This window comes from Sander lucioperca, chromosome 10 (assembly GCF_008315115.2).
Source record: "Sander lucioperca isolate FBNREF2018 chromosome 10, SLUC_FBN_1.2, whole genome shotgun sequence".
In the NCBI taxonomy this organism is placed as follows: Eukaryota; Metazoa; Chordata; class Actinopteri; order Perciformes; family Percidae; genus Sander; species Sander lucioperca.
In genome coordinates, this window is record NC_050182.1 from 17,363,558 (window position 1) to 17,379,174 (window position 15,617).

Sequence of the window (15,617 nt, forward strand, 5' to 3'; positions counted from 1 at the left end):
CCTATTCTCGGGTAAATGAACCACCAACTATTGCTGACCTGACGGAGCACCATGCGGAGCACCATGCATAGCACCGTAGCCGGTGTCGCAGAGCTCTGTAGCGGCTAAACACATCTACTAACTGCCGCTGATACAACGAGCTGTGACGGAGGTCTGTAGCCGCGTCACGAAGCTCTGTAGCGGCTCAAACAGCTAGCAACTGCCGCTCTGTAGCCAATGTCACGTGACCAGCCGGCGGTCCCCTGTTTTTGTAGGATATCATAGATTTTAGTGTGCATAACTTTTCGTATGATATCCTACGAACCCGTTTATCAGAATATGTTGAGTGTGTCCCCCCTAGAGAGTCTAAGAATAGATGCAGCGACAGAATATTCCTCCTTTTAAACAGATTTTTTTTTCTCCATTTACATTTTTGATGACGGAACATTATTGTCAAAGATTGATTAACTTAATATTGTATGCTGGTACAGGATTCAGTCTATTTTAAGTGTGATACTAAGTAATGCATTTGCTCCGAATGCATACAGGAAACTTTATTAACATTTGCCATCGCCTACATTTAAGCATGAGGAACTAAGCTGCTGCTCTGAGGAAGAAGCTCTTAGTTTGAGAGACGTTTCTGATTATCAGCGTTTGCCGAGTTGGTCGATTGTCTATTCTTGACACTATAAATGTGAATGTATTTATTAATCACTATCCCTGCTCAATCCTGAATACATATTCAAAATCTCATAGAGATATGTCTGCGCTTGTGTTTTATCTCTTCACAAATGAATGAACAGACATCTAGAGCCAGCTCTTCTTTTTCTACAGCAGCAGGAATTTGGCAGCCAGTGTCTGACCTCCAGGCACGCTAACAGGCTAACGATACGCTAATGTGTCCCATTACGCCCGATTTGCCAGGAAGGGATTCTTTTTGTTGAGCATCATGCTGCTGGTGGATTTCAGATGGGCACTGTATAATGATGCGCGCCTTTCTTCCTGGCTCATAAAAGATACAAGGAGTAGTCCTGCTGAGAGTCATTAGGAGGGCCATTTACACTGTGCTTTTCTTACTCACACACTTTTTTGTGGTCTTTACAGAGAGCCACAAGGCTACACAGATATCAAGAAAATGAAACGTGAGCCGCCATTTGGGCTGAAGGCAGTTCTTGTGAAAGACTACTAAACAGCTGTTCTACTCTCACCATTACTACCAAAACCAGCGTTTGAGGTTTATTCTTTCAAAGTAACAAAATGGTTAAATAAATAATAAAAGTACAAAAAAAACAAAAACGTAATCGTGCGCCAGGGTTGAGGGGGAGAAGAATTGTGGTTTGGCTTGCATTTGCAGAGCATGAAACACAAATTAGCATGGTGTGATGCAAGCAAGTGAGGAAAATCACATACCATTTTCTGCCTCCTCTCTCTGGCCTTACTATTACCATTCAATCGACAAATTGAATCCAAGGCTAATTTGCATTGCATCACAGTATAACCTCATATGTATTCATTGCTTTTCTCTGCCCTACATACTATTAAATCTAATAATTCTTTTTTCAGTACAGCAGCCGCCACAAACTGGGAAGATCAAAGTGATTCCATGTTTCCCAGTCAAGCTTCCCAATGAAAAGAAAAAGTGAGATGACATTGTGCCACATGGTTATTAACTCCCTTGTTTTTATCTTGGACCCTATTTTGCAATCATTTCACATCATATTAATCGAGTTTGACCAAAATCCTGACAACTGCTTTGCTATAAAGACACTTGTGTGGGCCAGTACAGTGATAAAATCCTCTATCACAGTTTATGTAAGTCTTTTTTTTTTTTTTACATCGACATTATTTATAGTGATATAATAACATTTCTGCAGAATCAATTAAAACCTGCTAATAGATAAAAATAATCTGACGGGAATTTGTCTTTGCCTGATGCAGCAAATCAAAGTACTTAATCACATTTTATTTCTGACTTTGTGACTAAAATATACAATGCTGTCATAAAGCAGTCCTACCATTGATTAGCAAAAAAGACACACTTTTTCAGCTGACGCATTAAAATAGATAATGATATGGGCTGATAATGAAATAGCATCAAGGTTACAAAATGGACTGACTTGTGCTCCATCAAGCTAAGCTGCCAGAGGATGCTAGTAATTAAATTTTAATACCTCATTTGAAGATTCCTTTTGATTCTGTTGAACTAGAGCGTTGTAAAAAAGCCCTGCATTGTAAAAAAAAAAAAAAAAGCCCTGTGCAGTCCCTCACTGACGGGTAATCACTCCATTACAGAAATATATCTAAAATCTGCCCACTGTTTACTCTGTGCTTGCCCTCTCACATTAGGCTGTTTGCTTTGCTTGACAAGGAAATTATGAAAGAGACTGGGCCAGGCAGCACTGAGGTGTATGTGTTTGTGACTTTGTGTGTGATAGTATGTGTGGTGATGCTATTTAGTGTGGCTGCGATGTTTGCCACCACAGAACCAATCAAGTTCTTATAATGGATGCCTTGTCTCATATCCATCCTTGCCTGATGTGAGAATATATCCTGCAAAACAAATGCCTTATATGTGTGTGTGTGTGTGTGTGTGTGTGTGTGTGTGTGTGTGTGTGTGTGTGCACTCGTGTTTCTTACTTTGCAAGGTCCGATGACAGGGAGCCCAGTCACGGTATGGGGCCCAAAACCCTAATGGGGCCCAAAATGGTGGACCCCACTCCGATTTTGATCTAATATGGCTCTGGAGCCTCCCCTGATATGCCTCTTGCTTTTTTTTTACTTGGCCCACAATGTGATAAATTATGGGTAAAAGTGTATAAGTGTGTGTGGAGATTTTGCTCCATATCGCCCCCTACAGCTTGTCCTGCGCTATCACCAAAGATACACACTTCCGGAAGTGTGTATCATTTTAGCCAATCAGACATCGCCTTAAATCTCGTATGCCAGATGGTCTCGCGAGATTTGATACATGAACATATCAACACTGAACATGCAGTGGCCTACATACACCTGGCTCTGAACAACAGGTAAGGTTATTTTATTATTATCATTTTAATTCACAGTTTGACTTTATTTATTTGATATTGCTTATTACTTGGTACCCAGTTTCTTGCAACTGCACTTCAACAATTTCCCCATGAAGATTGAGAAACTTTCATTTTATAAAATGAAAGTTTCAGTATAAATACTGATCAGTTGCAAATGTTAGCTAAAGATCGCTAGCCGCTAATGCTAACTAAAGATCGCTAGCAGCTAACGTTAGCTACAGATCATTAGTTAATTTGCATCACTGTCACTACCCGATGTGAGTCGAGTGCAGATGTGAGTTGCGCATGCGTCACTTTGCGACGAGTGCAGAGGTGAGTTGTGCATGCGTCACTTTGCGACAAGTAGCTTACAACATGCTAACGAGAGACTTCTGTAATGTCAATACAGTAAAAATGGACCTACGTAGCGAAGTTCGTTCACTGCTGGCTGCAAGTTAGCAATCAGACACAACAAGGGCTGTCACGTGAATGGCGTTTTGAGCTAAGGTTAGCAATTAAACAATCATAGATGGCTAAAACATTTTTGAAATGACTGCTAGCTACAAGTTAGCAATCAAACACAACAAAGGTTATGGCCAAGGGTAGCGCACGGCAATATTCACCGTTGATAGCGTACTTTAGCCGGCTCTTGTAAAGTAGAAGCTAAAGTAAAGAGTTAAAATTATATACCGTTAGAAAGGTAAGAAGTTACACTTTAGTTTTACACCATTAAATTAACTGAAAACATTAATAGATGATTTATATTCGTGTTTGAACAGATATTTTGATAGTACGTTAGCCAATAAGTGTCCGAACGTGGACAGTGACGGAGAGAGGAGGAGGAGGAGGAAAGGGAGAGAGGAGGAGGAGGAGAGGAGGAGGAGGAAAGGGGGAGAGAGAGAGAGGAGGAGCTGCTTAATTTCTTTCCCTTGGACACAGACAGCCAGTCTGGGACTTATGTAACACACATATTCAGGGTTTTGGTGCATGTGTAACACAAGCAGTTATATTGTGTACATCAACTGATTTCAATGAGTCATTTTTATAATCAGGGAACACTGCTTCTGTGATTAGTTCTTGATTTAGGCCCCAGCACCTGTATAAATTAACCTGAATGCCAGAATATCACTTGCCTCACAAAATCTCTGTGATACATGAACATTATAATATTTTGTAGAATTATTAGAGTTACTAATATGTTGGAGAGTTATTGTTGGGTATTCAAGTATTGTAATAGTATACAGGGCTCTAGAAATGCGACCAAAATTTGTAAGGGTGCGACTAAGATTTTTCCTAGGTCGCACCGGTGCACCTAACGTCCTCGCATCCGCTGCCTCTCCACCAACGAAGCGATGTCGTTTATATCGATATGGTTTAATGTTGCGTTACATTATCCATTCCTTCTGTAAAGCCGTGCCTGTGTTTGGATCTCTCCTCCGTGCAGCCCCCCCCTCATTCACTCACACACGGCCCACCTGCAACATGCAGACAGACACAGCACCGCCGGTCCAAACTGCTGACATTTGTCTACAGTTTTAATTGTTATTAATACAGCTGTATATTGTTAAGTATGAGAGGGAAAGCTGTATTATTACCACAGCTGTATATTAAGTATGAGAGGTAAACCTGTATTGGTACCCGTGTTTACGCTGGTAACTCTCTGTTATTGCGGCCGCCACATTAGAAAAACACATTAGAAGTTATTAAAGGAACACGCCAACTTATTGGGCCTTCAGTTTATTCACCGTATCCCCCTGAGTTAGACAAGTCCATACATACTCTTCTCATCTCTGTGCGTGCTCTAACTCTGTCTGACGGGTTAGGGGTTGATGGCTGTGTCTCATGTTACGTTGTTTTTTGTACATGCTGTGACTCTACAAATCACAACATGTAAATAGGAACATGTTGGCGTTATTTTGTCACTTATTCGGAGCAGTAGGCTAGATGGAACTAGTTACCTGCATGATCTGTGCTAGGCTAAGCTACCGGTGGAACCGTCAGACAGCATTACAGCACACACGGACACGAGAAGGGTATGTATGGTATGTAGCCTGCTGGACCTGGGTGAGAGATGTGACCCATGGCCACATTATCATAGTTCATAAAAATATTAGCGCAGTAACGATTTCATAGCCTACAAAAGACATGTGTAACGGCGCTGACCCGCCAAAGCGCATTCAACCCGTGCTGGACCCATTCATAATGAGTCAGCCGTCACTAGATATTGAGGAGGTTGTTTACTCATGTTGAAAACCTTTGTAATTATTTTAAAATGATTTTCACAGAGCCATCATGTTAAAAAGGAGGAAGAGGATACGGCCTGCTGATGACGCAGTGTCGTATATTCTGTCTTCAAGGGACAAGCCTCTGTTCAAAGAAATCTTTATTGATAGTAACAAAGGTACGGGGATGTCCTTTCAGGGGCAGCCTATTACACAAGTGCATTTCTCAGTACTATTCATTTACATACATACAGAATGGTTGAAATGCCTCAATGTTTCTTCTAATCAAATTTATATTTGTGTATATATATGTATGCATATTTGTGTCCTCACAGGAAGAGGAGTGTTTGCGAGTCAGCCCATTGAACAGGGAGCTTTTGTCTTGGAGTACAGGGGTGAACTACTATCAAAGGAAGATTGCCAGTCTAGACAATACTCTGATAAACAGAATACATTCCTGTACGAGTTTCAATGGCAGAAACGTCACTGGTGGTAAGCATGTAAAAACGCATGTTTTGTAGAGATCAGGGAAATTCTAATTAAAGACCTGAAACAAAAGCTTGAATAGTTTATGGATGAATGAAAGCAAGATCAATATTTTAATCACACATGGAAGGTGGATTGCAACAGTGAATTCTAGTGAATCATTTTTGGTTCGTAACTTTTAACTATCACATAAGTCTTGACATTTTAGGCTAATGGAAAGAGCTTTATCTGGATCAGGCATTTCTCCGATCACAGGTCATACAGTTACAGCTGATGTTTTGTGTTTTTAAAAGGCTGTGAAGATGTATACACTTAAAATTTAAATCAAATGAAATTTGATATTTATTATTAATATGGTTAATGTGTAGTTTTTCTTCTGTCTTTTAGTATCGATGCATCCAGAGAGGATGGATCCCTTGGAAGATTAGTAAATGACAACCACAAATCTCCAAACTGCATCATGAAAAAAATCATAGTCAACGACAGGCCACATTTGTGCTTATTTGCTGTTAAGAATATTGAAGCGGGAACAGAAATTGATTACAACTATGGTGATTCACAATGGCCGTGGCGTAAAAAGGTGAGATGGTTAGATTTATACTGATACATACAATTTGAGGATTTAAAGTGTGTGTAAATGTCCTGAATGGTACATGTACTTTTGTATTCCTTCAATATTTATATTAATCTGATTGTCTGTGTAACTGGATATCGATGTGATTGCTCGATCTATATGATTTGATCAATATTAGTTCTTATTTTTTATATAAATTCCAGGTGACAAGCCACCAGACAGAGACGCTCCCTGTTGATCAAACATCCCATGAGGATTCAGACATTGATGCTGCTACCACACAGGTAATGGAGTAATGTACACACAAAGTATTTGTTGAATTCCACACTATGTAATTCTATTATCAACAAAGGGATTTTGTTCATATTTCTTTCCTGATACAGCTTTTCTGTCTGAGTTACTTACTGAGTGATGTAGTAGACTTCTGATTGAGGGAACAATGTTAATCTGAACTAACAATTTTCTAGTCAACTTTCATGTGACCAGTTAACCTGACACACACACACACACACATATATGTTTCTAGTGGTATACTTATGGGGTCCAGTTGAGCTCACACATATATGTTTCTAGTGGTATACTTATGGGGTCCAGTTGAGCTCACACATATATGTTTCTAGTGGTATACTTATGGGGTCCAGTTGAGCTCACACACATATGTTTCTAGTTGTATACTTATGGGGTCCAGTTGAGCTCACACACATGTATATGTTTCTAGTCTTATCTTGGTGGGGTCCTCCCGTATGTATATCACTCTTAAGTGATTTTACATCATTTCAGCATCTTTCAATATTTAAACTCAAGTTGTTACAGGTAACATTTTTCATACACACTACCTTTTCTAACTTGTGAATCTCTCCACATACATGATTACTATCAGTTCTTAATGTGTTCTTGTTTTTTTATATAAATTCCAGATGACAAGCCACCAGACAGAGACGCTCCCTGTTGATCAAACATCCCATGAGGATTCAGACATCGATGCTGCTACCACACAGGTAATGGAGTAATCTACACACAAACTATTTGTTGAATTCCACACTATGTAATTCTATTATCAACAAAGGGATTTTGTTCATATTTCTTTCCTGATACAGCTTTTCTGTCTGAGTTACTTACTGAGTGATGTAGTAGACTTCTGATTGAGGGAACGATGTTAATCTGAACTAACAATTTTCTAGTCAACTTTCATGTGACCAGTTAACCTGACACGCACACACATATATGTTTCTAGTGGTATACTTATGGGGTCCAGTTGAGCTCACACACATGTATATGTTTCTAGTCTTATCCTGGTGGGGTCCTCCCGTATGTATATCACTCTTAAGTGATTTTACATCATTTCAACACCTTTCAATATTCAAACCCAAGTTATTACAGGTATAATTTTACACTTCCTGAGCTGTTACATGTTCATAAAGGGCAGTTGGAATGTGATCCACTGCACCCCATATGTTATTATGAGATTTGTTGAGACCTCTAGAAAAGCCCATTGACTTACCTTTAAGCTATATTGGCGCTTTTCCATTACATGGTACCTGCTCGACTCGCCTCGACTCTACTCGCCTTTTTTGGTTTTCCATTACGAAAAAAAGTACCTGGTACCTGCTAACAGGTACTTTTTTTAGTACCTCCTCAGTCGAGGTTCCAAGCGAGCTGAGGCGACCCGAAAAGGTGACGTGAAAGTGACAGACGGGGGTGTCCTGAACAAACCCGCTATTTTCAAATAGTTCAGCCAGCTGTGTTTTTTTTTGCTGCCTCCATCTTCTTTAGAAACTAAATGTGTCTTCTGGCAACAACACACCTTCGACATTGTGTGTGTGTGTCGTGTTAGGTCATGGCAGTTTACTGCGGTGCCGCTTGTTTCAGTTCTGCGGAGGCTCCAGGCAGAGCTTTCACCGTAGTCTACGTACACACACACACACATGCTGGCTCGATGCACACACCAGCTGACAAATGTATACATCAGGCCACATATTACACAGGCTACGGAGAAAGCTCAGCGTGGAGCCTCCACAGAACTGTAAAACAAGCTCAAGTGCGCTGGTGTGTGCGTCGAGCCGGCAAGACGACCAGCCACGCTGAGGAGGTACTAAAATCTGCAATGGAAAACGGACGCACAGTGTGTAGAGTCGAGTAGAGTCGAGGCGAGTCGAGCAGGTACCATGTAATGGAAAAACGCCATATGCTGTTTCAGAAACATTTCTCTTACTAGATAACCTGTGTAACTTGTGAATCTCTCCACATACATGATTACTATCAGTTCTTAATGTGTTCTTGTTTTTTATATAAATTCCAGGTGACAAGCCACCAGACAGAGACGCTCCCTGTTGATCAAACATCCCATGAGGATTCAGACATCGATGCTGCTACCACACAGGTAATGGAGTAATGTACACACAAAGTATTTGTTGAATTCCACACTATGTAATTCTATTATCAACAAAGGGATTTTGTTCATATTTCTTTCCTGATACAGCTTTTCTGTCTGAGTTACTTACTGAGTGATGTAGTAGACTTCTGATTGAGGGAACAATGTTAATCTGAACTAACAATTTTCTAGTCAACTTTCATGTGACCAGTTAACCTGACACACACACACACACATATATGTTTCTAGTGGTATACTTATGGGGTCCAGTTGAGCTCACACATATGTTTCTAGTGGTATACTTATGGAGTCCAGTTGAGCTCACACACACACATATGTTTCTAGTGCTGTACTTATGGGGTCCAGTTGAGCTCACACACATGTATACGTTTCTAGTCTTATCTTGGTGGGGTCCTCCCGTATGTATATCACTCTTAAGTGATTTTACATCATTTCAGCATCTTTCAATATTTAAACTCAAGTTGTTACAGGTAACATTTTTCATACAAGCTACCTTTTCTAACTTGTGAATCTCTCCACATACATGATTACTGTCAGTTCTTAATGTGTTCTTGTTTTTTATATAAATTCCAGGTGACAAGCCACCAGACAGAGACGCTCCCTGTTGATCAAACATCCCATGAGGATTCAGACATCGATGCTGCTACCACACAGGTAATGGAGTAATGTACACACAAAGTATTTGTTGAATTCCACACTATGTAATTCTATTATCAACAAAGGGATTTTGTTCATATTTCTTTCCTGATACAGCTTTTCTGTCTGAGTTACTTACTGAGTGATGTAGTAGACTTCTGATTGAGGGAACAATGTTAATCTGAACTAACAATTTTCTAGTCAACTTTCATGTGACCAGTTAACCTGACACGCACACACACACACATATATGTTTCTAGTGGTATACTTATGGGGTCCAGTTGAGCTCACACACATGTATATGTTTCTAGTCTTATCCTGGTGGGGTCCTCCCGTATGTATATCACTCTTAAGTGATTTTACATCATTTCAACACCTTTCAATATTCAAACCCAAGTTATTACAGGTATAATTTTACACTTCCTGAGCTGTTACATGTTCATAAAGGGCAGTTGGAATGTGATCCACTGCACCCCATATGTTATTATGAGATTTGTTGAGACCTCTAGAAAAGCCCATTGACTTACCTTTAAGCTATATTGGCGCTTTTCCATTACATGGTACCTGCTCGACTCGCCTCGACTCTACTCGCCTTTTTTGGTTTTCCATTACGAAAAAAAGTACCTGGTACCTGCTAACAGGTACTTTTTTTAGTACCTCCTCAGTCGAGGTTCCAAGCGAGCTGAGGCGACCCGAAAAGGTGACGTGAAAGTGACAGACGGGGGTGTCCTGAACAAACCCGCTATTTTTCAAATAGTTCAGCCAGCTGTGTTTTTTTTTGCTTCCTCCATCTTCTTTAGAAACTAAATGTGTCTTCTGGCAACAACACACCTTCCACGTTCTGTGTGTGTGTCGTGTTAGGTCATGGCAGTTTACTGCGGTGCCGCTTGTTTCAGTTCTGCGGAGGCTCCAGGCAGAGCTTTCACCGTATCCTAAGTACACACACACACATGCTGGCTCGATGCACACACCAGCTGACAAATGTATACATCAGGCCACATATTACACAGGCTACGGAGAAAGCTCAGCGTGGAGCCTCCACAGAACTGTAAAACAAGCTCAAGTGGCTGAGTTTTACTGTGCGCTGGTGTGTGCGTCGAGCCGGCAAGACGACCTGCCACGCTGAGGCGGTACTAAAATCTGCAATGGAAAACGGACGCACAGTGGGTCGAGCGTAGAGTAGAGTCGAGTAGAGTCGAGGCGAGTCGAGCAGGTACCATGTAATGGAAAAACGCCATATGCTGTTTCAGAAACATTTTTCTTACTAGATATCCTGTGTAACTTGTGAATCTCTCCACATACATGATTACTATCAGTTCTTAATGTGTTCTTGTTTTTTATATAAATTCCAGGTGACAAGCCACCAGACAGAGACACTCCCTGTTGATCAAACATCCCATGAGGATTCAGACATCGATGCTGCTACCACACAGGTAATGGAGTAATGTACACACAAACTATTTGTTGAATTCCACACTATGTAATTCTATTATCAACAAAGGGATTTTGTTCCTGTTTATTTCCTGATACAGCTTTTCTGTCTGAGTTACTTACTGAGTGATGTAGTAGACTTCTGATTGAGGGAACAATGTTAATCTGAACTAACAATTTTCTAGTCAACTTTCATGTGACCAGTTAACCTGAGACACACACACACATATATGTTTCTAGTGGTATACTTATGGGGTCCAGTTGAGCTCACACATATGTTTCTAGTGTATACTTATGGGGTCCAGTTGAGCTCACACACATGTATACGTTTCTAGTCTTATCTTGGTGGGGTCCTCCCGTATGTATATCATTCTTAAGTGATTTTACATCATTTCAGCATCTTTCAATATTCAAACCCAAGTTGTTACAGGTAACATTTTTCATACACGCTACCTTTTCTAACTTGTGAATCTCTCCACATACATGATTACTGTCAGTTCTTAATGTGTTCTTGTTTTTTATATAAATTCCAGGTGACAAGCCACCAGACAGAGACGCTCCCTGTTGATCAAACATCCCATGAGGATTCAGACATCGATGCTGCTACCACACAGGTAATGGAGTAATGTACACACAAACTATTTGTTGAATTCCACACTATGTAATTCTATTATCAACAAAGGGATTTTGTTCATATTTCTTTCCTGATACAGCTTTTCTGTCTGAGTTACTTACTGAGTGATGTAGTAGACTTCTGATTGAGGGAACAATGTTAATCTGAACTAACAATTTTCTAGTCAACTTTCATGTGACCAGTTAACCTGACACACACACACACACACACACACATATATGTTTCTAGCCTTATACTTATGCGTCCAGTTGAGCTCTCACACACACGTTTTAAGTCTTATAGTTATAGGGCCCTATTTTAACGATCTGAAACGCAAGTAGCTTTGTGGGCGGATCTCGGGCGCTGTTGCTATTATACCGGCGGGATAAATGACTCTTGCGCCCGACGCATATCTAAAATGGGTTGGTCTGAAGTAGCTACATTACTCATAGGTATGGTTTGGGCGTAACGTGCAATAAACCAATCAGAGCATCATCTCACATTCCCTTTAAAAGCAGGCGCACTTGTTCCATGGCGGATTGCTATTATGATGGCGGATTTGCCAGGCGCACGCCAGGAGCGGTTCACAGCCAACGAGGCCGACGTTCTCGTCATGGCTGAAGCAGGAGCTGTCCGGGATGTGGCAAAGTATTAATGGTGGCGATGTTGCTGCGGCCTCTCGGGCGCATCTCCTCAAGTCTGGAGAGGATTGCTGCAGCCATGGAGTGTGGGCCTCCAAACACACCACCTGCTCCTGTTGTGCCCCTTCCTCCCCCCACTCCATCTCCGTCCATCCGCTCCACCAGGAGCACATCGCGTATTGGCACTCCCAGCCCCTCAAGTGTCCAATCCCGCCGTAGTTCAACATCACATCTCCTTAAGTCCTCTAATATTTCCTCATTTATGTCATCAACACATCCATGATTCATGGAAATGTTGTGGAAAACACAGCAAGCCACAAAGAATGCTGCGACTTTTTGAGGACTGTAAGTTCCTCCTGACCTATCCAAACACCTGAAGCGCATTTTCAGTAATATTTTTCCTTGTATTTATGTATGGTTTGCAAAAATGGGAACTGCTGCGTCCGTGTAGATGAGAGAAGCAAAGTGTATGCTGACTTTAGACTAGCGCCACTGACTTTAGACCAGGTTTTTCCTGGTCTGTGGTGGAATTGTTTTCTGAAACTGCAAAATAGCACCAGGGAACGTTTGCGCCTGAACACGCCTCCTCTTTTCGCTGAACCGCCCCCGGGAGCGCAAATTCATTCCCTAATTTACCGACGTGCATCTGTGGAGGCAAAAGTCCACTGTGCGTCGGGTGCAAAATAGGAATGATGCATGCATCGGTGTACAAAGTCAATTGCGCTGGGTGGAAGATAGGGCCCATAGGGTCCAGTTGTGCTCTTACACACAAACACGTTTCCAATCTTATCCTGGTGGGATCCGCAATTATTAATATCACGTCATCATTTCAACACCTTTCAATATTTAAACTCAAGTTGTTTCAAGTTATTACAGGTAATTTTACACTTCCTGAGCTGTTACATGTTCATAAAGGGCACTTTAGAAGTGATCCACTGCACCCCATATGTTATTATGAGACACGTTGAGACCTTTAGAAAAGCCCATGGACTTACCTTTTAAGCTATATGCTGTTCCAGAAACATTTTTCATACCAGCTAACTTTTGTAACTTGTGAGTATCTCCATATACATGTTTACCATCAGTTCTTAATGCGTAATGATTATTTTGTTATATTTAGGTGTGTACTGTCAAAGGTGTTTCCCTTGTGGATTATCTGTTAACTGATGAAACAGATGAGGATTGTATCGAAGACCAACCTCTGACTCCACACTGTGATGACATTTTTGGAAAGCAGAGTAGGAGTGAAAACATTCTGGTATGCCTCAGATACTTTGAAAAATCAAAAATCTTTCCCTTGTGATTGATTCAATAGAATGTGAACAAAATTGGATAACCATACCTTGACATAACACCCTTTTTACAGATGGATAGAGTATCCGATTTTTCTGAGCCTCTGTATGATTCAAATGAGACTAAAGTGGAGGAAACCGATGAAGAGGATTCTATAATAGGCCATTCCAGTGTGCAAGCAGATGGGGAACTTGTTCCAAAGCTGAGAAGGACGAAAAGCATTCTGGTATGCCTCTACAAATGTTGTGCTGCACAATATTACTGAAGCGCCTGCACAGTTATTCCATGGGACGGTGCATAGGCTCTGCCGCCTGCTCGTACTTCAACACCGCTCACTTGCGCTCTAACTTCGGATAAACTTTTTTCCCTAAACATCTCCAAGGAGCCAGGGACTTTTGCTTTGTGATTCTTTCTCAAGGGATTGTCAGATTCCGTTTTGAAATGCTTTTTATTTTTTTTGGAGTTGAATTGAAACTTCCCCTGATCTGTAGGAATCATTCTCTCCATTCAAGAGGATTGCGTTTGCATTAAAACCCCAGAAGCAACTATTTCCACAGTTATTCAGTGTCCCAAAAGTAGGCTACTCCAGAAGTCTTTTTGTTTTATCCTGCGCAGCTCCTCTCTCTGGGTCTGATGTCACGTCATGTCACATTGTCAACATGATACATAAAGCAGGACATAGTGGGTCATATGTCTAATGCTTTTTGAAAACTAAAGGCTTTCTTCTTCATAAAACGTGTCGGACATCATCACATTTTTGTATACATTTTTATTAATTTACTTAGTAAGCTACAGGACAGCGTCTTTCAAAACATGACCTGCGCGAAAGAGAAAAAAATGAATGCGTTATTGTACCTAGCACTTATGAAAATGCACTTCTGAATGCGTCTCTGTCCCCAGCACATTTCAAACCAAACTGACGCCCATGTATATTTCTCAGTGACTGGGAAAAGTCCTTTTGCGATCTCTGAAACAAGTCAGTACTGCAATGAATGACTTAGATGATCAATCCAATTGTGTTTCAGTTCAGATTAAGATATAAAGTTCTCAAACCTATAACATGTTCTTCTTTGCCTACGTAGGTAAACAAACTGCTGCCAAACGAAGCTGGACACCAGAGGAATGTGCATGCATGTGAATGCATCATGATGAGCCAAGTTCCAAGGAAAGCAGACTGTCAGCGCTGCATTACTGCCGAACCTCAAGCCCTTGCAAATAGAGACTGGAAAGCAGTTAAATTCTTCATCAAAAATCGAATTACTGCCCTGAGGAGAAGAAAACTATAGTGACAGCACTTCACTAAACGGGTAGAAACATTAGGCTGGAGGGAGAACCCCTAAAAGTGTTTGTGCTCTTTCTCTAGTAATTAGGGGTCCAAGCCCGAAGTGGCATGGGAACCGCATTTGCAAGGCAGTTTTAGTAGTTTTTGTTCTCCTTGTATTCTTCTTGTGTTGTCCTGTTAGTTATTTTTTGTCTTCAATATAAAAAGCTGATCCAGACCAATCCATAATATTAACTTTTGAAGAAAAAGTTTATATAAATGTTTTTTTTCCACTTTAAATTTAAGTTTAAATGGACGGATAGTTCTTTATACTTTTTATTCTTATACTAACAACTTTTTTTTTTTTTTTTTTACCAAGGAAATCATTTTTGGATTGTAATGAGATCATGACAAGTTGTGAGCATGCTTTTTTTTATTATTATTTTTACTTATCCCTCTTTCTACTTACTTACTTGACTTATACTTGATTTTCATATACATGTGAGAAGTAAATGTAGTGACTCAAATACATGTTAAAAAATACATGCTCATTGAAGACAAAGCATTTTGTAGTTTTTTTATGCAAGGTTTTATGTAAAATATTACTGATAGTTACCCCTAGAAACAACAATGTTAATTTAAAATGGCATTTGGGGCTGATTTGGAAGAGTCTCCATAGTTTTGGAAATGTTGAGTAGGAGCTCATTTTTTGAATATCATGTTAATGCGCTGTCTACCTAAAGATGATCCTTGTCAAGATGAGGCCAAACATGGTAGTGACTGAGCTAACCAGGGATTTTAATTGGTTGGTCCTGTAGATTCTTTGGTAATCAAGGACAAACCAGAGAAACCATTAAAGTCTCCAGATAGTAACATTGGTCCCTGCTAATGTATAAAAACAAGGAATATGTGTGAGTGGAGCTCACAAGTCCTGAATGCTAGAAACGAGCCCCACAAGTGGCGAAAAAACTAGCATGGAGAAAAAAGTTTTGAATTCTGTTAAATTGAAGTGGTATTTGTGATTAGGAACTGCTCTTTTTATTGCCTGATTTTTTACAAAGGT

General features: G+C 40.4%; 1 protein-coding gene across 2 annotated transcripts; it reads left to right on the top strand.

The window, feature by feature from the left end:
• The first annotated feature begins 2,594 nt into the window (after positions 1–2,594).
• Positions 2,595–14,901, top strand: LOC116057912. 2 transcript variants are annotated; one of them, XM_036006724.1, is made up of 13 exons: positions 2,595–3,005; positions 5,291–5,406; positions 5,563–5,719; positions 6,101–6,293; positions 6,491–6,571; positions 7,205–7,285; positions 8,587–8,667; positions 9,253–9,333; positions 10,668–10,748; positions 11,280–11,360; positions 13,121–13,258; positions 13,367–13,519; positions 14,376–14,901. In XM_036006724.1, exons 1-13 carry the CDS (start codon positions 2,737–2,739, stop codon positions 14,577–14,579), a joined length of 1,716 nt encoding a protein of 571 aa, XP_035862617.1. In that variant the 5' UTR covers positions 2,595–2,736; the 3' UTR covers positions 14,580–14,901. The 2 variants fall into 2 exon arrangements, with proteins under 2 accessions (XP_035862617.1, XP_035862618.1); XM_036006725.1 differs by lacking the exon at positions 2,595–3,005 and having other exon boundaries at positions 5,025–5,406.
• Positions 14,902–15,617: the final 716 nt, after the last annotated feature.